We start from the raw sequence: 24,252 nt of genomic DNA, 5'->3' as shown, positions 1-24,252 counted from the left end.
TCATATCTAATGCATGGTAGAATGCCACATGCAAACAGAGGCGATTATGATTCATACCTGGTCAAATTTATGATGTGAATAATGAATTAGACGCGTGGCTCGTTAGTTGCTATCACAGTACTGGCATCATCACCAATTGACAGTGTGTGCCGGGTGTGGGCTGCTGTGTAAAAGATGCATTTTTAATTTTGTAGGGCTGGACCTGCAATGTTAGTAAACAAAATAAGTTGTGATTTCTTTTGCTCTGAATGGACATGAGAGCTTAGTTTGCACTTACAGCCTGAAACTGTCATAAACACAGGATATCGCACCTCATTCACTGGCGTTGGGTGAACATTGATGTAAGTTTTCGACAGTAACTGAACACAAAGCGTCAAGCCTCACAAAGTTTCCCACTGCAGTTGAATCAGACTCAGCTGTGGCGAGAGTGCGTTGGACTTCAATATGCATGTAGAAGGTGACTTTGAATACTATACGCTCAATAACATGGATAACGAACTCTTTTTTTGAAAATAACAGCCTGTGTATATGAGCCGCAGTCCCTTTGCCACTTCCTCGCATTCGGAAGCAAAACGTCATTGAGAGCAAACTCATTATTCCTGATCAGTTCATACCTGCCATTTAGCTGCAATCAAATCACATCATACTCCTCTCATTTATCAATACAGCTGCATACGTCATGAAGCATTAGTTATGTCTGGAACCATGCCCATTCGCTATGATGGCTTAGTTTGTGCTGCTGGTTTACGCCACAGGTTTAAACCATCTACAACTAATGGCACTTGCTAACCAATCACAGATTACCATCACACTGTGATCGTGTATTTAAAGTTTCAATTTCATTTCAAAGTTCGGATATTTGTATGTTATAATAATTTGAAGCTGCATAAGCTAATGGAATATGATGAAGTTTAACCGGATATGTCGAGATCTGTAAACTTCGAAGTTGCATTGGATTTATCCAGAGATTAGTGGATAAATTTTTACCGCATGTGGATTTATTTATTTTCCGGGATCATTCTATAAATAGCATACTGCAGGTTTGTTGTGTTGATATCGAAGTATCTTGATCATCAATTTGGCGAAATATGTTGTTGTATTCAGAATATCTGAATATCGGAATGTAAAAAAATATAATCTGAATGTAAAAACCTTTTTGAATGGGCATAAGTATAATCAGTTTGGGAAGCTGTACAACTAGTCTATATTTTGGAATGCTGTATCCTTGGAAAATGTATGCTACCGCAGGCATAGCTAAGTTGTGGCAATAATTCCCACAACTTTAGATACTTCGGCCAGTCTAAAACCATTTCCAGTAGTCAGATAACACGGTTCATGATTAGGAGGTTTCCCTGAAAGTTGTGTTGTTACTGATATTTTGGTCAGGCTGGTCATTCAGATGCCCACACCCAATTTATCATACACGTGCCATTCATCTATAAAACTAGAGGATACTATAGGCTGTACATGTATGTCTATTTTTTCAACGAGTTATCAAATGCAACTTAGTTGTTTTTATGGTGCGGTGTTGTCATATATGAGAGGCATCTTGACTACCATCCCCACCCAATACATGACTGGACAAATTGCCAGTTTTGCAAAAAGTGCAAAGTTTTGCTAGAGTTGGTAGAACGTTATGGTACATTTTCTGTGGCAACTAAGAAGGTAGCTCTATTTCGGACACTCGGCTACTGTAATGTTACTGGGGCTGTAATTGTGATACCTTATCTGCTTTTGTACTGCCTCGAAATGCTTTACATCAATTTCCCAGCTGAATCCAGACTCCTTTCTGTATAGTAGGAACCAAGGAATGAACATTCCTCACTGCTTTTGTCCATTTTGGCGCCAGTTGATAGCTCACCAGCGTTTAAGACATGCCACCTAAACAAACTCAATCAATTTATCATACAAGGCAGCTGCATTTATCTCAAAATTTTCTTTAATGTTTTTGGTGACTTTTCATTAATCATACAGTACCCATTACGCGTGTTGTTAAAAAATTATCTTAATTGAGTAATAAAGCAATGGTTACTAAACAATGATATACTGCCTGATGTGAATTTGAGTGGTTGGTAGTAAATATGGCTGAGTTACTGCATGATTACCTGTATGGGTTCACGACAACTGCACACTGAAACCTGTTGTCATTCAAATTAACTATCAGCTCCTCCCAGGGGCCTATCAGTTTCAACGACAAAACATAACCACAGAAATCATCCATCACAGCCGAGTTTCAGTTCATATGGTGATGCTCTCTTTCTTCATATTGATCCAATAGAGGATGCTTGATATGAATTTTTGATGAACTTTTAATGGAAGATTTCAAAGGACCCAAGCAGTCCTTGGGTAATACAACAACATCAAGACATGTCTCGCATTTTAACAGCATTCAGAAATCACAGCATCTCTTGCCATATGACAGAAACACTGAATAATTCTTCTCAGTCATATTCTCGTATTAGATTACGTTACTTGTGGCATAACAAGACTCTTCAGTAGAACGTAGCCCATCGATCACAGCATCTGAAGAATGCCAACTACTGCACCAATGTGCCAATATAATGTCATTGTTCGTATCCCTCATAAATTGCATTACCAGGAAACAACAGCTTCTGGTTCTGGCTTCTGTTTTATGAAATATACACTGGGCTGATTTTATAAACGGAGGTTAACTGCACTCAAAATATCAATGATCCCATTGTGAACTTATGTGATGATATTCTGGAGAATGGGTACTGGCGTTTTTAAACGACATTTTGACAAATCTAAAGTCACTGCCATTGATGCCATTAAGATATTCTATCTCCACTGCAGATTCTTTGCCACAGAAATTAGTCAGCTCAAGGTTGTTTAATAGATATCTCTATTATCAGTCAATTGGTCAAACCTCAATATCAGTGTTGCTCTGATAATTCCATCTTTTTACGTGAAGTCTGCCAACAAGGACAAGATACATGACCATGAGTACAGCAGCAGATCCATGTTTATTGCTCTTTACCTCCAATGATTAACTGATATGTTTTGACAATGCAACTAGTCAATATTATCCTTCGGTAATATCAATGGCGCTCACAAGCCGGATATGTGACATGATCGTGGTTATCAACAACTCACATTGAGTAAATATTCCTTGTAATCATCACCTGCTTGGTGTGTGTTACAGTTTGGTTCAAAATGAGGTTATAACTTTACATATGGTGAAGTCCATTTGTCCAATATATGGACCACCACAAATAAACAGCTAAGTAATTAACTGACTGCATAAAAAGTACATGTTTGTTTAACTGTGTGAATCAAAGGAGGAGAGTATGTTTGGTCTTTTGACAACAATGAATTATTGAGTCTGAATTCAGTTGCTCTGTGACACTGAGGTTGCCCATGCATGACAAAGTGAGAGTCTTTATCCCCAGTCTTCCCAATTGTAAACTTAATGGAATTAGACAAACCATTGGGAGATCTGGGGCTTGCAAACTGTAATTACTGTTTAATTTCTTGATAGTGTGTTTGGATGCAAAGTAGTTATCAGCAAGATTCAGGCTACAGAAACAGTCCGTGATTAGAAAGATACTGCACCTATGTTTCCTAAGTTACTTATTTTCGAATCTATTGTCTTTGGCAGTTTCCGTCAGCAAAAGTCTTAGGTTTGAATCAAATATTGACATTGACGTAACGCAGCTGTGATGTCATGTCTCGGGTTAGGCATTAGGCAAGAAAACAATATCAAAACTAGAAAAATGGATTCGCTACTTCGACAAACAGCAGCACAATGTTTTTCCCTACGAAGTTTACCCAAATTCTTCTAAAAAATGTGTGTCCATCCCAGACTTCCCGACCACCTTTAGTTACCACATTTTTTGTCTATCTTGGCGTCGCAGGAAAGATCATCATCCATCAGAGCAAAGTTTACAAATTGTGTTCATTATATAAAACACCTGTTGATGGCAACCTTGAAAATCCCTAATCCTTTTTATACGCCAATATTGTCAGTATGGCTTAACCTGAATGATGGACCTCTGATTGATGTGGTGAATTTAAAACCACAACATGATGAAGTACCTGGCAATCATTTCCTCTGTTTATCTACTATAGGAAGAGAATAGGCCATGTTGCCTGGCAGCAAAAACCATGCTGTAGCGATGGTGCTACAAGGCATTCTGTACTTTTCTTGCCAACCGGCATGACTGGCCATTAACTCATGAAATTATTTATTGATTAGTGTAGAAATGGCTCATTAGTACCTGCCTTATGCCTGTAAACACCAAATGGACATAAAAAAAGCCCCTGACTCAATATGAGTACCACTGCTGATTAATCAAGAACCAAGCGCTACGCTATCCACTTTCGCTAAAATGAGTTATCTTGATTTGTTTCCCATTTATAGTGTCAGGCGCTATTCAGAAAATCAACATCATTCCATGGATCTTTCTCTAATTTACTAGCTATCTGTGCTGATTCCCAACTTGGGTTTCACACCCTATATCAACTTGGAAGCGAATTTCTCGTGCTGTCGGCAAGTTTGGAATTTGTGTCTAATGCAAAATGTCAAGGCTCTGCTCTCTTTGATATACGTCGCTTTACAAGACTGTGCTTACAATTCATTATGATTTAACGAACCAAGTGACAGTGTCCACTGACATTGCAGCTTGGACGGAAAGGGTATAAACTGTAATACTGTGAGCAAGATGTTGAGCTGCTTTTGTTACTCAACACTTCACAGGTTGAGGGACACCACCTGCTATTAAGCTGTCCTTTGATTTCATGAAGCCAAAAATACCATTTCGAAGTCTGACACTTGAGCAGTTGTAATAATATCGAAACTGTGACAAATGTTGATGTCACATTTCCTGCTTTGAATCCTTATTCCCTGGCAACTTCCAATCACTTCATCCGTGTATTACCTGTTCTAGAATGAAAATGTCAAGTCTTGATATGCTTATCCATAATTCATTTGATCAGATGCGAGAACTAAGTGTTGAAGAGTTATTGGCTTGGTGTCCTGGAAGTTTAGAGCACTATGGGTTGATGTATTAGTTTTATGTTGTTATTTCCAACTGTCTTTGCCAAGTTGGCTTTCTGAGGAAAATGCAAGTTTTTGCATGTTTACCAAAATTACAGGAGAATACATCTGGCTGAATAGTGGTCTGGGTCCAGTGCTTTAGTTGTCCATATCACGATATTAGTCCCCCGAAACCCGGTCACCAGGGCAAAGTCAGATTGTTGAAGAAGAGCTATCAGAAGATGTAGAAGGTCTTTAAGTGGTCTACCTCTTTCATTTCCATCTTAGGATATTTACCGATCCCTTGAGGATGTCGACCTACCATTAACTCAGGCCACTATTAGCCTATCAATCATGGCTCTCATTCACATTCAGTGACCAACAATATAAATGCTGCCACGTATTATACACTTGACAGCTTCAGTGTGTCATGGATCTTAGACCTGTATACAGAGGTCCGGTCTTACAAAACATTCTATTGTATGATCATTCTATTGTATGATCATTCTATTGTATGATCATTCTATTGTATGATCATTCTATTGTATGATCATTCTATTGTATGATCATTCTATTGTATGATCATTCTATTGTATGATCATTCTGTTGTATGATCATTCTATATGATCATTCTATTGTATGATCATTCTATTGTATGATCATTCTATTGTATGATCATTCTATTGTATGATCATTCTATTGTATGATCATTCTATTGTTAATCATGTACCCCTGAACAATCTTTGAATAGTAGGCAAGGACTAAATCTCGAGGGAGGACTGAATTTACAGCGTGCTTCCTTTGAGACTGAGCTACACAAATACAAATCCATTTAAAAGGGATATGAGAGTAATAACCCTGGCAATTTCGTTTGAAATGTGTGATTTTCTTAAAAATAGCACGCCAATACTGACAGGATATTGGTACATGTATGACTGGGATGCTCTTTCCTGCACTATGTTGAAGAGTTGTACAAGATGAACAGTTTTAAATCGATCCAGGTCATGATGACAGTGAAAGCGTCATGACTTTTAAGTGCATCAGCAGCTGAAACTGAAATAGCATCACACATCAATATCTAACACGTTTTTTATGAATGACTCTTCAAGTGGATTGGGTCGATATGTTTGCTGAATGATTTTGGAGTTGAATGCTCAAATGAAGTCCTTTGATAACTTTGCCTGTGCTGTTGTGACTTTTTTGTTGGCACTGATAGATTTCCAGGCTATGCACACCGGTTATCATGGCTGCCAAGGGTGTGTCAGAATGGCTTTTGATTCTTGGCCACTTGCACCTTATAATAATAGTAAGTTCACATCCTCATGGGATCGGTAAGATTAAGATGGAAAGAGAGGAAATTTCCTAATTCTCTGTGGAACCAAGTTTCCCCAAAAAAACTGTCCTCCCACAACAGCATTGTTACTCGGTATTGCTCAAAATAGTTATGTGTAGTTTCCGGTGATCAGGATCTATAAAATCGTATGAAGGGGAAGCACTTAACTTAAAGAAGTCATCAGCATTGTTTACGACGTGTTCGCTTGATTGATGAGTGCTAATTACCATAATTAACTATGATGATAAATCAAAATGAAAAACCATAATTTTAACAACAATTTCCTAGAATAAAATGGTGTTTCAGAATGCATAGAAAATTAAGAAAAGGTTAAGGTTGACGCGAAAAGATATCATATGTTACCTTGGCGCATCACTTAAAAGTTTTGACTAGCGATCTTGGAGTAGGCTGTATATCTTCCGACAAACAAATTGTGACATATTATAGCATATAATAGCATATGCCTACAACTACAGAGCTTTTTGCCAGATATTGAACAGGAGATTTTAAGGAAGAGTGTCTTAGGTAAATAGTTTGGCAGCACTAATGTAGTGTACAGAGTTTTCTGTGCAGAAGGTGCTGCAGAAATTTACATGAAAGTGTGCATTATCTCATTTGACTCTTACTTTAAGCTTTATGTTTCAATGAGTTCATGCCAAATAGATTCCATGTTCCGCCCTCTTGTGCCACAGTCAAGGTCATTACTCGGTCACTACGGCCTGTATGTAGTAGCCTACATGTAGTAACCAAGGCAAATCTCAATATCACACCTGACCAATCTATAAAGCATTTAATAATTACTATATTCCCTTGATGGCCTGTTGATTGCATTTTATGGACTAGAGCTTGATGAAACAACCCATGATGATTGTGGTCAAATGATTTTATAGCATGAATGACCTTGCTGCATGGCAACAAAACGGTTTATGATATTAGTAATCATGCAGTAAAGTGAGGATCTCTATTCTGCAGGTTGTCGCCGATTCGGGAAGTAATAATAACATCTCTTTGATCCTCAGCTTGGACGTCTGAATCGTCATTTAAGTGCAAAGTGCAAAGTGCAAGACTGACAACCAAGAAATTGATGTTCCTATCCAGCTGAGATCAAGTAAATGGCACGGCCACTAATAAGCCTTTTTTAATTAGAACACTGTCTGGATTAATTAAAAGCTGTAGGATTAGAGAATGCCATTGATGATGTCTAGAAGGCCAGTTGATGAGCATATAAGAAGCCGTGGGAGATTCGAGGAACATATGACACCGTTCCCACATTGAATGCCCCTTCACTATAAACGTTATCGGAATTATCACTTGGTTTCTCCAATAGAGAATGCATTGATATGCATTGTGTTTACATCATTGTGATGTGTTTCAATTTGATAAACACAGCCCATGCTTGTTCTCCCTTCTTCATTGAATGCGGTGCAGTAATCTTTTAGAGTGAAAAACCTTCAATACTTACATGTATTTGCTCTTCCGTTTACTGTACATTTAATTATCGGATGACTCAATTTACAGATCTAAAATAAACCCTGGGCAATAATTCCAAAAAAACGCATGTGGAATATGAGATTATGAGATTTTCAAAATAAAAGTCTATGTTATACTAACTGCATTGAATTATGATTTAAAATAGTTGCAGCAGTTAAAGAACACAAATCAATATATAAACTTAGACTTCCTGAAACCTGGGCATTGGAATTTTTGCAATATTGATAGAAATTTAGTGAATGGATATTGTATTGCTGAACTAATATGGGTATTGGAAATCTGTTAGGTTAACCCTATCGCTCATGTCATTGATCTTTAAGTGGTGATATGAAGAAAAATGTAATTGGTATCACTTGGAGCAGCGTCACAATTAGGCGAATCGAAGTAAGATGATGTTTCCATCCCTTAAATCAAGTTACAGTGAACCGTTCATGCACCTGCACCTCTGCACATGCACCAATAGTGCACTTTTATATTTCAAAACTTTCCCTATGTATAATTAAGGACTTTAAAGAATACTAATAATCATTTTACCCTTTCCATACTCCGCCTCCACTAAAAGGTTGTTTTTTTTGTTGTTTTTTGTTGTTTTTTTTCTCATGAAATCATGAAATGTAAATATAGAAAAAAAGAAAAATGTAAAATGTAAAATGTAAAATGTAAAAAAGAAAGTACTAGGGAAATAAAAATATATATTACAAAAAAAGGTACAGTGAACCTCTATGAGGGGACACCTCTCTTTGTAGGACACCTCCCCTAAGAAGACAGTACTTTGATCTAACATGGGTTGATTCTTGGTATGTATTCAGCACACCTCCCTAGGGACAGTATTTGTCAGTTCCAAGGTTGCCCTCCATAGAGTGGTCCTAGTGTAAAACGTTATAGATCACAGTAGGGATGTCGGATGTCGGAGTGTGCCTCGAGATGAGGTTACCCCCAGCATTTTATCGAGATCTTGCATTTGAGCCATGCTTGGAAGGCACTGCAGCCTACAGACTTTGGATACCACCAGGTAGCCTATGTTGTAATTTGGTCGAAAGAACAATGTAGCATGTGCTAAGACATGGTCGGTCATTACTGCAGTGATCGCCAGCCGATCAAGTTGCAGTGATGTGACCCTGGGGATTCGTTATCAGATAAAAAAGTTCAAATAGAAAGGCCTGAAAGGTATCGGGGGATGATGTTGCAAGTGTGTGAATCAACAGATTACAAAATGACAAGTAATACATCGGGCTTGATGTGACCGCTGGGGCTACCCGGTTCCACAAACGACTAATTAGCAACTCTTGCCATGAGGTGGCATGGACACTCTCACGCCAGATGTGCAGTTGTGGTCGTCAGTAATAATAAACAGGGGCTGGTAATGTCAACTGCATTGCCCTGGCGAAAGGACCAGAGGCCATTAGAAAAAGGTATTCAAAGTCCTCAAAAGAGTGTTGTATGGATTATATTCACTACTGCACCTGTTGGCTTCTACTTAAACTTGATATGCTCTCGTGATTGTAACTTGAACCGCTGACTGAAGCATTTGGTCCTTGATAACACCCTAAAACACTCTGCCAATACTAGTATCAAAAGCTACAATTCCCTAGACAAGCGGAAATGAGAGCCCAGGATGGTATTCCTTGAGTAAGATATACTTTTGATGAAGTGGTCAGAATGTATAATGCATTGTCGTGGTGAAATGGGAGTTTTATGCTGATGATAGCCAATGTACCCTTGTTGTTTCCGCAAATGTAATTTCGTGTATTGGTTAGTGCGTACTCGAAACGCTGAAATATGCCAGTGAGACCATAGCATAAGTCTTGGACAGATCCAGTGTAGTGGTGTAGCTGGGAGGGCAAATGCTACGTGTCATCAAAAAGTGTGCTAACAATGACATGAAGAGTGTGATTATTGTGACTGCGAAGTGTTTGCAAGAAGTTCCATTCAATTAAGGACCCATTGCAAGGCCAGGAGTACAAGACCTTATTCTTGAATTAACAATGTATGATAATAGATACAGAAAGATGTTTAATGGCTATGAAAGTAAAAGGACAATTAATATTCTCGCTTTAAGTAGACATCCATTGCTTTAAGACGATAAGCTACTCGGATATTTCTGTTAATCTATTTTGTATTATCGATATTATCTGACTTAATAGGTTTTACCGGCACCATCCTAGGCTAGGTTTTTGCCTTGGTTGTTCCTTCCTAAGCACTCCGCAAATAAGCGGCTTCTATCGCTGCGACGAAGCCATGAGACATCATGATACTTGTGATGGAAAGCGCGGTCGCCGATTTCGTCGGTAAACCAGGAGATTGTTTAAGGTCGTTCAATAGACACTGGTGTCAGAATATCTGGAAAACTTCCAGATCCCGCGTGTGCATAGCTTGTTAATTCCTATGACAATTGACCTTATGTTGGTGAATATAGAGGGTCCCTCAGCTTCCTTTATTAAGTGGCAATTTGGCATAATTATTGTCAACTGTCTGTTAGCTGTGTGAGTTCTTTGAAGCGACAGATTAAGTTAGTCTCAGGATACCATATTTCATAATCTCTTGCACTTAACACTCTTGTTACTGACAAAATAACATGTTCCCACCGTTACGAATCCGAGACAGTTTACAGCAATTCTGTCACTAGGGCATAATAGTTTGCCTGTATTGCATCACAAGTGAAAAGCACAATCTAATTAAACCTCTGCAGTTGGAGATTCGCCGTAAACGCTAATTTCGCCAAATTGATGATTTTTTTCATGGATAGTTCATGGATAGTTCTAAATGGTCTATGTTTGCTGGATAACATGGGACATTACCATCTAAATGTAGTAGGAAATGAGGAGACTTATGAGCAACCGAAGGAATAATGTTTTAGAGGACGTGACTAGCCTATTGTTGTGGCTGTAGGCTAAAGACAGGTCTGGACAACACAATCTTGACAACTCTGGATTCGTTGGATTAGCTAGTGCCTTCTGACCTGGAATGTGATTCCTGACATTAAAGCTTCTACACTAAATGCTTCAAAACGAAATTATTGAGAACATGGACAAAAAATGAATCCAAAAATAAAACATTTTGTTAGAGGACTTAGTTATCAAAACATTGAGTTAGAGGATTTTGTTATCCATTTTGTCACTAATGGAGTTGTTTTTGGGTCTTCTCCAGTAATAACATTTATGCTGCCCTAATCGTGGGACTTCTTTCAATGGATTTAAATCAGTGATCTGTTTTGGATTCAGCATAGTTTGATTTGGAAGTTAACACTATCGGATATTGAAACACATTGCCTGTATGTTTGATTCGGTGGTTAAGAAGCCTGGAGATTTCAGTGCTTCATCTCAAAGTTTTATTAATCTTGTCTACCAGTCCTTGAAATGTCAACATCCCGTAGCATGAAGACTTGTTCACATTCACGTTGAGTTTCGCCAAGTATCAACTCGTTATATTAGCCTATAATTTTATAACAAAACTTCGGGTTTGTTCATAATTCATAGAGGATAACTGCAAATGATATATTGTGGTTCAGACAAAAACCGAGGATAGCTTGCTCAGTTTAGGATTCACCCGATGGAGAGGACTTGGAACTGGTACAGGTAGGGCTCTCATCACCATAGCTTTAGTATGCAGTGGTTATATCATGTGACAATGCACAAAGCACAATCAAATTAAACCTCGTGACATAGCAAATGGAAAAATGATTACAAACTTTAATCCTTTCTGAAGAATTTGACTTTGAAAGCATGACAGTTTGACAGTTTAATAACAGATAAATTGTGAGGGGTCTTAGCAAGCATTGTCGATAATTTTTTGCTGTCAACGAATGTTTTATGATATGGAATTGCCAGTGTTTGGCTCAGTGAAGTGTTGGGTGTTGCAGTGTGTGTAGAACTAAGCTAAATGTCTGACTAACGTATATACAATGTCTCGTGTGGCCAGCTTATAGCTAAAGATGTTTTATGCTGATTTTCTAAGAGACAGTCATTGCTAGCATTTATTTTGGAACACATAGTAATATTAGTATTGGCATGGTGATTTGGTCAGCCTATCTAAAATAATTGTGGATTTCTAGGATGGACTATTTCCGCTTCTGTTAGAGTGTAATGTCACTCGAAGAATGCACGAAGAATTGAGTTGACGAACTCGTAGAGACAATGCTCTGTGTGCTCTTCATTACACTACGGATGCAACGCAGTGGTACACTGTCCAGTGACATCATTAAACGACGTAACAAATTTGATTGTTCAGGCTTTGCTATCATCAGGCATTATATTTATCATGTGCTTATTGGAAATGACATTGCCTGGTTATCATTCATTGCCTAGTCTGTGTGTTTAGGTGGCGGGTGTTAAAGATAAAGTTCACTGCGCACTTGTCTTGTCAAATAATCAAATCAAGGGACCACTAAAGCAACGCACAAATTGTGACTCGTAGATGTGCTGCTTCGCCGCAAATAAACCAATGTTGTTTTGTGGACTTTCCTCTTATCAAGGGACGTTTTAACAGAGCATCCTGGCTGCGTTACAGTTCACACGTGTTACTGCAAGTATCCCGGCTGCCGAGAAGAGGCCCGTCGGAAAGAACCGATCCTACCACAAGCACCATCATCATCACCGGCGCGGTAGGAGGACCAAGATGGGAGCCGTCTGTGGCTACGTGATGAGGCTCTTAGATCGTTATATATTCCACAAAGGTGAGTTGGTTTCATGTGTGCATCACTTGCATGATAAATTTATAAGATGATAGCATCTTTTCATGAAAATATGTTCCGACAGTGTCCCGAGAGTCAAATTCACAGATCATTCCAGAATAGAACAAAGGGCAATGTAATATGAATATGGCCATCGAAGAGAAGTTTTCCCAAGGTTTTGACTATTAAAGTTGAATCATGGTGTAATGAAATGCTACGGCGCTGACATAAATTCTGACAAGAAGTGTGAGTCTACTGAAAATGGCTTCTGAAGGCTACATTTACTCGTGTGTCATTGCAAAGAAAAGTTGGATTTAAGAGTATAGGCTCAAAGTTCAAGACTAGGCATGACTGATCATCCTGATAAAAAGGATCAAATTGCCATCAGTCAAGATGGATAATAATTTCAATTATTATGAGATTAACTGAGAAGCAGCAGTTGGCGATCTTAATTTAATATGCTGCTTTGGAGTTGTATTTTATCACATTTTTTTTCATAATATAGGCTAACCTTGTGAAAAATATCACAGAGCTGGATTGCATGCTCGACAACGGAAATCCAATGATAGATAGTCTGAAATAAAATTTTAATGGTGTTAAACCTAAAGATCCTTTAATAATCTTGGGTCTGGTATATGATTTTCACTTTTTGATTTTAACACTTTTTCTCCCATGTGAATTTGAGACAGATTTTCGCAAGATGGCGATCGGATCAGGCATGGGATACATAAATCAATGTTAAGTTCACTATCATAAATACAGATGGCATGGCTGCATCCTTGGGGAACTTGGGCATCGTCGTACCGGTTGCAATCTGCTTTCTTGATAAGGTCTTTGTCATAGGATAGATGTCATAACAACATGTAGTAACAATTTCATTATGTATACCCCTCAATAGCCGCACATCTTGGCTTATTTCGGAGTCTTATCAATTCATGTTGATCAGTGATGGCCAGAAGCATTAAGTTTATCTAAAAAGCTTGCTGTTTCAGTCTATCTCGAGATGAATGCACCTTTTTGGCTTTTAAACATCTTCCTTGAGTTTTTTCCCTTTTCCAGAAGTAGCGGCATCTACTTTATCACTTGACCGAAGATGCATTTCGAAAGGTGTTTGAATGGGTCAAAGTATCATATTCAAGCGATTAATATGCACAGTGAGGGGTGTTTGATTCAGTACAAAATGCATTCCTCCTAGTTCAAGTGTAAATAGTTTCCATCTCAAAGATATGAAGGTGAGATAATTTAGGGGTCTGTATTGTTTTGGCTCTTCCGCCATTTGGTCACGACAATCAGAAATGACAACATGATATTCCATTCCATAGTAGTTAAGTCATTCTGATCCTCTTTTAGCCTTCTATCAAGACATCTAATCCCTTACCACAATTTTCCCCAGGGTTGCTTTCCTCTCCTGTTTCCAAACCGGGTACCCGGGCTTTGATCCCTAGCAATCCCATCGCCCCAATTATCACCTCTCAATCATTCACACCGAACCTATAATCATCTTCTTTGAGTTGCTCCTCTGGCCAGTCATTACTGATGAAAAGACAATTTGTGAAAGTAGCGTATACGAATATCTCTCATTAGGGACCTCGTCAGACACTAGCTTCCCACTGGGTGTACCTAATTCGTCTTGAGATATTTTGTTCTGAGACATGCACATCGATTGAACAGTCGATAACAGTCATTTCTTTTGCGAACCAACAACCACTGTCTCAGTGGCTGTGCTCGTCATATTTACCTAAGTTTTGAATGATGGCACCTTCCGTTGCTGGGATGAATTGGCAGTGGATAAATTGTTCATTTAAATGGCTTCATTACCTTATTTAGTTCTCCAGACTGCTAAAACGCTCTCCTGGGTAAAGGTTTTATACACAATTTCATATTTTGCACCTCCGTGCTTCATCAGATCATTTGGAACTGTCAGCCGCTATCATTGATTTAGACTTTGTGCTTCTCTTCATATAAGGCGCAATATGAGATTTTTTGTCAAACATTATAACGATTTAGTTTTGAGAGCACGCATCACGAAATAAGTCATGAGACCAATAATCAGCGCGGAAATCTATGTAGCATTTACAGTCGCACCACTTCTAAATTTGCTTACCTTGAATTTTCACTCGAATGTTACTCAATGCCACTCACTCCACTACATTTGCCATATACTTGACACATAACCAATCAAGTTGAGAAGATTTCATTTAGAAATGAAAGTGTTATTCCGAATCTATGGGCATGTTTTTTCATGAAACGTTTATATCACCTTGATACAGAAATTTTTTCATGTCTCCCATGTGTATAGTGATTTGTTTGTTCAATATCGATCTGTTACCGTATTTGGTCAGTTTTTCACCTGACTCCAAGATCTCAAGGTGACATTGTTTATTTCCGTCACAATTGATGTCCTGTGAAATTCAATCACCGATTCAAGGATCCATATTATCTTTTGAAGGTCTGTTTTGTGTTACAATATGTATCGATAAATTTAGCCAGGGTATCTATTAGGGACAGCTTGGAATGTAACGGAACCCTTAGCCGAGCAAAAACAGTGTAAGTCTAACATTATTATATCAAATTTCTCGCCCGACAAGGTCAGGTATTGATCCTAGGCTGAATGTGTCCCAGGTGACATTGCCCAATCAATCATGATACATGTATACTGGAACCACATTTTGAGTTCCAGTTGATTCTGATTGTGGCTCAACCATTGGCATTATTAAATGTAAGATTGATTACCATTCATTAAATCGCCGAATTTAATTCATGCGTTTTGTGAAAATTCTGAAAAAAATGATATTTTCATCATTTTGAAATGGAACCATCTGTATTATTCAAGTCCAGATCAAGGAGGGGTTAGGGTTGTCCAGTACCTGCACCCCCTCCTTATTAGAGTAAATTCCTTTGAAATTGAAAATATGCATATTATCTGATTTTTCTACAGCCCGTCACATAGGCAACAGGAATGAGTTAATGCCAACATCTTCTTGAAATCTTGCACTTCCATTGAACGAGACAGAAAATATGTATCGATGATCTGAATATATTCAGACTGGAGATTGATTCTTTATTGACTCCGCTGGAACGGGGTCTTCTGCCAACAAATATGACAGTGCAAGAAGTCAAGGTGACATAGCTGACCGAAGTTTTATTGAATGGTCGGTTCCAACAAATGTTGCAGACAATCTTCTGACGTTTTCTTCCCCGTTCTTCCGTTTGTCGGCAGCTGATTAGACGGACGGGTAATTGCGCCGAACCAGCCAACGGGATATGGACCGTAAGATTAGCGGTGCTAGGAGCTTGTTGAACGCGGACATTGTTGTTACATTGCATATTGATTTTCGATGAAATACGAAGATACGTACTCTAGTGTGATAATCGTTGTGTCTTAGATGGCGAGACAAATTTGAGGAGTGATATTGGACATTGAGATTTGAATTTCAAAATCGTTGACAGTGATTGGTTCAGAGGACAATTTTTTTTCAGAGAACAATTTTTTTTCAGAGGGACCGATCTCATTGGTGTAATCAATTGTAAACGTGGTAATTGCGAGACCAAGTGAGATTTGGAGTTGGCGAACTTAACAAGTCCTTCGTTATGATATGATAGATAAAAAAGTTTCCATTGTGGATTTCTGAAGAAATTTTAAATACGACAATTGAAATTGGTTTTCTGAGCATTCTGTTGACTTTGGAAGTGAACTTTTGGACTAAATTATCAATAAAAACTGTGAAAGGAATTCTCACTAGTCTTGTTCGTTTCTTGACATGAAGGATACGATTTCGCCGTTCAGGTTTATGCGTTACTGATAAGCTTAAAAATATTCATTTGAGAAAGGAAGCTATAAATTTCCGTGGAATGGAGTACAGTGAATGCATGTGTCTATCAGAGTTTTATAAAATGGCAAAAGTATTATCATGAAAATCTGCACCTACTCTACTTATGGGACATTTGGTTCTTGCTTTTCGAGATAAGCTAACTTTTGGTAAAAAAATAATTTGAACACAGCATTCTCAATGGTAAAATGCTAAGCGGCTTAACTTGCTCAGGTTTATAAGCAATATAGCAAATGATATGTGGACCAACATTATGTGCTATGTTTGGTCGGTTAAATCACTGGATAAACTATAATGTACACCGTATGCCTTGGATTAACACAACTTATTACATTGTTCACGTTTTTTTTTCAAAGCATTACATGTCTTTGGATATACTATCGAGGTGTTCGTATGGCCAACTTTATACCCTTGGAGAAGATTGAGCGAACAAAATGCTTTGAAAGTGCTTTTAATTCATGCATGTAGTGGATATTTGCATTTCTGGACAACAAGGATTAATTAACAGAGAGAAAACTTTAATATTTGCCTTCTACCTAATTTAAAGCTGTTGCTGGTGTTCGGTTAGGACGATGTGCATGTGGATTTAACATTTTACAAATTGGATAATTCACTTTCAGCAGAAGCACCGATATTCATCCTATCCTAAAGAAGCATTATGGATATATCCATTTGGTACATTGTAATATCCTTTACTTCTATATCGTGGACGTAACTTTATGTCAACTGGGAATTTGTTATCAGTACAACATTGATTCTGCTGATTGAATTTTTCAACTGTTACTGGATATTAAGGATGGTTTTACTACATTACTTGGCTTAAATTCCTAACGATGGGTGCAGTTGTGGCCATTATCAATCGACACAAAGGTGCAAAAGGTAAAAGTATGTTGTTGTCACACTGTTGTCGTCACTAAAAGGAGTGTCTGGTTCAGAACACGATAAAAGCTTTATCTGATGTTCTACGTTGCCATACCGTAAAACAAGCTCATTTTGCCAAAAAAGACCTAACTTTACCTCTCTTTAGATATCTGCAAAATACAACTTTAATTGTGCTGAAATGACTCGGGATGATCATATTTTTTTACATATCCCAATGATATCCATTGATTAATTTCTCCGGATAATGCTGACGTCAGCTGGATTGGTCAATAAGATTAATCAGTACGTGTGAGAGAATTTAGACTCAAAACTAGCTAACTAAAGGGCTGTTTTTTCCCCAATGTATTCACTGAAACAGTGCTGTTAATATCAAATCAACATTCTCTCTTCGGTGCACTATTCATACTCTATTGTATCAATTGATTTCTAGCTCGTTAGACTCTGTGATTGCTGATGAGGGCGACATGGACCAGACATTAAGCTATAAATATACCCCAGTCTCATTGAACATGAACTGTTATTACCTTCTCATGGACATCTCATCAATATCCCATTGGCAATTAAGGCGGCCAGTGATTCTTTACAAAAATACAATAATATTTCTTGTTTTTGTGATAAAAACAGGCCAAAGCAGATTTCATCAGTATTTGGCCACTGTCCTCAATCAACTTGTACATTACTGAAAAACATGATACGTTTATCCCTTCATCAACATCACGCTATCTTTAGTCTGTCTGCAAGAGTGATAGCTAAATATAGTCCGTGTGTACCTCAAAATATCCCATCAAAGTATATCTCCCTTAAGAAAAATTGTTAAAGAAGTGCAAGGTTCTAAAAATATGATATCCGTAGGAAGGCTGTGATGTTTAATGTCCTATTGTGAGAGACGCTGCGGTCCTTTTGTTATGTTTGCGTTATCTGGCCTGGGACTGCATCCAGGGAATCTCGCATCAGCTGGAAGAATCCTTTTAACATCAGTCAACCACGCATGTTTCAGGTTTCAAGTCTTTCGGTGCTGCAGTCCCATTTTTGATTTCGTTCGACTAAAGCTAAGTTGTCTTTTACGAAAATCTGGAGTTGATAAGACGACTATTCGTTAATATCTGTGAATCTGTGAATTTGCCAGTATCTTTTTCTTGGCGGAAATACATTCTTTGACAGTTCTTGCGAGAAAAGGTGCATTGAGAAGGAAGTTTTGTGCACTGGTCACACAACCGTTAACTCTCCGTCTTTGAGTGCAACGCATATCAAATACAGAAGTTCTAACATTTAATGAGAATCTACATGTAAATTTAGATCTTAAAACCAGACTGCACAGGGTGTGCAAAAATCTCTGTGACTCATTTCGGACCGAGTGGACTTTGCTTTTCCCTTTGCTGTCCTTAGAAGGAATCCCAGTACAAATATGAGTGGAATATGGTGTCCCTTTAAGTTCATCAATACATTTACCTCTACCGGCAGTGAGAGTGGCCGCTTTTACAAAACGTGTCGAATAGGAGCTTTAGTGGACAAAGGTATGTCTCTACTGGCACGTGATATTTGAAGTGTATGAATTGTGAGTGCGAATGTTCATCATGTAAATCCCCTTATGCTGCCAGATATCATAATCCTTGGGGGGAAATTGCATTTCATTTTAAGTGAGCTTAGTATCCAATAAAGAATGTTGCTAATGCCAGTCTTAAGTAGGCCATATTCCTCCTAGCAAAATTCGCTCCAATATCGCCCCGAATTAAGTCGCGCAAATAACTGGTATGAATTATTGCAAAGATCGCCTAAGAATTTGGCTAGATTAATTAAATCGGCGCGTAATCGCCAGGATATTTTTTGAACCATAGTTGTAGAAAAATAACGCACATGCGAACTTCAGACACACGATCCCTTTTAGTATAATATCCCCTTAATCAAGAACATATCCATTTAATGGTGATTCCACTCGATTACAAGGTAAGCATTGATTTAGGAAATAGACCCAGCAGATTGTCAATATATCAAATTGTCTTGCTTGTTGGACTAATCAAACATTGACTCTGATTTAGGTATTTTTAGCACGTCCTGCATCCAAATACTCTCCTCTCACTCATATAAGGTCAGGTAATAGTTTTGCATAAACCCTATCACTCGACTACCTATATTTCCATGGTTTCAACCGATTACTAACAACTCTCAAATGCGGCGATTCTCATTTGTTTAGTGTTGATTGGAGCATATTTCATATGACAACAACCGTGACAACGCTAAGTGCTGCGTTGAGATAAATATTTAAAATAGCGGGATCCAATCAATAAACCTGTAGGAGGAATACACGCATAGCATTTTTATATGCCATTCTGACTGCTATGAGCGTCGGACCTTGAAAGATATATTTTGTAAAAACCAGTAGCGGCCTTGAGGAAAATGTTTGCTAGTGGTGGTGTCAAGGGGTCAAAAGGAAAACGTAGGTACAACTATAATGTTTTAAAGATTATAACTTTATCTATACTATCAAACTTTGCTTTGACTCAATTAAACAATTTTCCACTACTGCTGCTTTCTGTTAGAAATATCACTTACATTATTCGACGGACAGATTTCAGAAAAAATACGTTTGAAAAACTGATTTCGAAATGGCGGTGGGTGTTCTTTAGAATCAATCTGATGCAAGTTATTATTTAATCAGAGACGAAGTATCTAACTTTCGATGCAGTCTCGTTGAGATGTTGCTTACCATACACGCTTGAAGAAGACTCTACAGTTTACGTCAGTGTGATTTAGATACTGACATGCCCAAACTTGGAAAGACATTGCATCTTTTTAATGTTGGGTGAGTACCAGGAATATATACCACTACAACTACTGACTGTGATAAGCTACCACTTAACACCTCATTTGCACTGACAGTTACTTTGATTGCATGAATGTTTGTAAATAGTATAGTGAGCAAGGAGGCTCCCTTTGAATATGAACTGCGGTACCAGATTGGAATCTCTAAGCATCAGCGAAGAACGATGACCGTACATCTGGAGATCTTGAGATCTGCCACTCTGTCATATACCCCAAAAGGCTTTACCTTTATCAGTCATCTGGTCATTACAAAAATGTAAATAACTTTAAATTACATATTTTGTAACCCGAACCTCTTCTGCAACTGTCCACCGCTGTTATGCTAACTTCTTGATATTCATGCCTCCAGCTATAATTTGCATCTCATTCCTCCGAATTACCTTAGAAAATTGGAATGAAAAAAGAAAAAAGGGAATAATTTGCTGTTGAGTGAGAGAAGATATAATGCTTCTTATTATGTGCTTCATTGATACACCATGTGATATCAATTCCCCAGTTCGCTTTCCAACTTGCCAAGCTTTTCTTTTGTAGGAAAGGAGAAGGTTTTTCATCAATTTTGTAACACATTGCATGTTGTTGGAATTTTTTATTATTCGATTTAAGCATGTTAAATATGTTTAACTAGTCGCTGATTCCTTTGCCATATCCTTTGAATGATAACGATTTTTTTACTAGCAGAACATAGCTCAGGTTGTAATGGCACGATATCAGTACCAATTGCGCTATAATCCTGGATCTCCTTCCTCTCGATATTCTCACCCCAATTAAATTATTCATAACGAGGAAACCTGGAGGCAGTGGCTACTATGAGTGACAATTTTTATTCCCTTGGTGACATTCATTACCATGGTAACAGACAATTTCCTTCCTTACATCTAAAATATCAGAAAATCACCGATTTTTGAGAAGTAATATTTTTTTACTCTCCCCCACCCGCTAACGAAAGAAAGTTTAGGAATATTTTCTTATTATCGTGGAACTCTGTGCCTATAGGCGTTGCTAACTCTCAGCCAGCGTAACTGTGAAGTATTGAATGTGACATAAGTCATGTCTCGGATCATGACATTAAATTGCATTTTAGCAGAGAACGATCTGTTGCACAACAGTGGCAAAGGGGCTTGGAGCAAGACACCTAAAATGAACATGATGATGATGATGATGATGATGATGATGATGATGACCGACAATGGTCTTTAGCACACGTTGAGCACACCGATCTCACACCCTAATATAAAAAAGTTTCTGTCGTGGCTGTCAAAGTGTTAAGCCAATCGGAGACAATATATAACACATGATATGACAAGATTCTTTAATGTTCATAAAAAAGCTCAACCTTGCGAAGCATTATTCTTTGCTCATTATTAACATCCTCTTTCCTTGTCATCACGCATCCTCGTCAAAAAATATCCCAATAACAGGCAATGTCTCGTGGAAGAAAATGAGTGCTGTAAAAAACTCTTTTGTTGTTTACTTGGCCTTTATCCACCTTTTGCCTTTAATCCTGTCTTTTAGTACACAATGTAAAGGTTAGATGTGAAAGTCTGCTTTTGCTGGTATGATGCATACCAAAACCTTATAAATCTGAGAGCGATACTTTGCTGTCTCTTTGTGAGTACGAGTCATTAGATGATACTTTCCGAGTTCACTAAGGACATATCAAACTGTGACTAGAGCGATTCAGGTTATGAGGCCCGTCGTCCACTGCACCACCATGCCACCCATAGTGTTAAAAAGAATGATGCAGGATAGAATAATCGGTACCTGGCTCTTAATATCTGGTGCAGCTGTTCAGTTCCCTTGTAGCCTAGTTTTAGTTCTCAGCCTTGTTACAGTGTGGCATCGCCAGCTGAAAACTGCCTTGAAGCTGACTCGTCGAATATTGAATACGTGACTTTAGTGTTGAGGCAGAATCACGCAGTTTGTTGCATTGTTGAAGCACTGCCTTTGTTTTTTAGACTAAAGGTGTTCACCCCTATGACATTTCAACATTCGATTCTCTGTCCAAGAAGTCGGGCACGTTACTCTAAACCAACATACTAGTGGCTACATTTGAATGGCCCCCCAAATAAGTTTTATGATAGAGTTTGATTATTTTTCTCTTCACAGACGCCCATTCCAAGACTCCTTTTGCTGTTCTGCATGGCAAAGAATATGTTATTTTACCTATTTTGATCTAATCCATGTTGTTCTGTTACTATTTTGCAGGTAAGTAACAGTGTCACTAGAAATCAGTAAGGTAGGATCACTATGTTGATGTATAGTGGAAGTGTTACTTAAAACTTTCTTGATTAACACTGATATGAAGGACATCAAAATATTTTCTTGAAACTCCCTCCCCTCTCGACTAAAAATACGCCCCTCTGGATGACCTTTCCTCCTGGGGTCCAAGATCTCCAGAACTGGCGGGTCAGTATCATCGTCCTCATCTGACCTTGACCCTCAAATCACTCACCATAATCGTAAAAGATGCCAGATTGGTAAAACCACGAATAATGCCTCCGGCCTCACTACTCCATCCAATCAACATACCTCAATCCGACTTCCTGACAATCCCGGCAATTCCACCAATCGGCCTTTCTCATCCGAATAACAAAATATCTGTAAATTGAATTAGTGGCCGTTCCATATTGAATGCTTTGCCACAATATGGAATCATTCCCAACAATTTCTCCCATAACTTCGACCCGTGCCGTACGTTCATCGAATTTGCAATATACTGCACATCAAATTGCGCATTCAGAGATTTTCAACTCTTTTGCCTTAACTGTCAATTTGAAAATTGCGCTGTTTTGCAGCCGTGGCTATTAAGACATATCGTGGGAATGACACAGATGATGCACAGCTTTCGTTAAGTTCATCGAAGCATGCAATAAACCATCATACAAAATCTAGGCTTGTTGTGCAGCCCTTTACACTTTCTTGCATTATCCAGGATTGAGTTTCTTTCGTGCCGTCACTAAGTCAAAATGGAGGGAAACTTCCTGGCAATCTTTCAGGCAGAGACGTCAGATCAATCAGTGTCAGTGGTTTTTACTCCCATCATTACTTATCCTTCGCTCTACTTCAATTCCATTCCTTGTTCAAACAGTTATAAAAACAGTGCCGGTACGTAGAACAGTAGACCATTCTGTTTGTGAGTGCCTAATTACCTAACATTCTCCAAGATAATGGGCAAATATCTTCAATTCTCCTCGACAAGATGAGATCAGAGAACGAGAGTCCAATGTGATCGATGAAAACACGCAATCAATTCCAGGAGTGTTTGATCAATATGTCAGTTTTTGCCAATTTTCATTGCTGGTAGAAGACACTCAAGAAGTCACTATCGAGATGTAATCCTTGTAATAAAAACACATTCATTGGCTGTTTTTGTTGAAGTTTCTTTTCATCAGCAGTTGTGCTTATAATATGCTGGGTTCAAAGAAGTAGTTTTTGCCAATTTCCTTGCAGTCATGGCCATTTTTGTTGGGTTTTTTTGTTCGCGCACAGAAAGGGAATCATAGAGGAAGTACTTTGTAATGAGTAATAACATGTGTTAAATGCTGGCATGTATCTGGCGTTCTTTCTAAACACGTCAGAAACTCCGCGGTCGCTTTAAAGAACATCAAACTGCTCAATGCAGTACATGTAAGGTCACAAGGTCTCAGACTGACATTAGTGCAAGAAAAACTTCAGGCTTAATCCTCGCACTAACCTATTAGCTTTGTACCAATCACAGAAAAAGCATCTGAGCTGCGTCTGTGAGTTTTCTTTCACGACTTTTCGCATTGTTCCTTTTGGCTTTTACACCTTATCTTTAAATAATAATTACCTATGATATTCAGTTCCAGAGGGATGTTTACTCTTTGGAACGATCGATTATTTGACTCCTGTCATCTATACGTTGCCATGGTACCAAAGAAATATCAGTTTCTTTTGATTTTGATTCATGGCCGCTGTGCTAAAGATTGGTTTAATTTTATTAGGCTCATGCCTCCGTGTAGTAAGCACATCATAATTCAGGAGTGCGGTCATCGGAATTGTTCCTGTCATTCGAATGTCTGCTGCGGACTACTGGTTGTTCCAATATTTTCTTAATTATCTGTGAACGCAATAAAATGCAAAAATAAAAAGGGACGTAAATATTTCCGTGTTATCAGTATCGCCATGGCCTGCCACGCAAAAATATAATCTTTGGCGGACTACCTAGAGAAAGCACCCTGACATCAGGAGGGAGAGCTTGACTTCTATG

At 38.3% G+C, this 24,252-nt stretch overlaps 1 protein-coding gene across 8 annotated transcripts in view; it reads left to right on the top strand.

The window, feature by feature from the left end:
* Positions 1-24,252, top strand: part of LOC135489069 (Kv channel-interacting protein 1-like) — a 180,506-nt gene that overhangs the window by 37,084 nt on the left and 119,170 nt on the right. Inside the window, exon 1 of one of the 8 annotated variants that reach the window (XM_064774210.1) lies at positions 11,769-12,492. The exons of the other annotated variants lie outside the window; for them this stretch is intronic. Coding sequence (XP_064630280.1) covers positions 12,435-12,492 — 58 coding nt within the window. The 5' untranslated portion in view covers positions 11,769-12,434. Of the gene's footprint in view, positions 1-11,768; positions 12,493-24,252 lie in introns of those variants that run through there. 8 annotated transcript variants of the gene reach the window in all.

This window comes from Lineus longissimus, chromosome 6 (assembly GCF_910592395.1).
Source record: "Lineus longissimus chromosome 6, tnLinLong1.2, whole genome shotgun sequence".
In the NCBI taxonomy this organism is placed as follows: domain Eukaryota; kingdom Metazoa; phylum Nemertea; class Pilidiophora; order Heteronemertea; family Lineidae; genus Lineus; species Lineus longissimus.
This window is presented reverse-complemented; position numbering and strand designations above follow the sequence as displayed.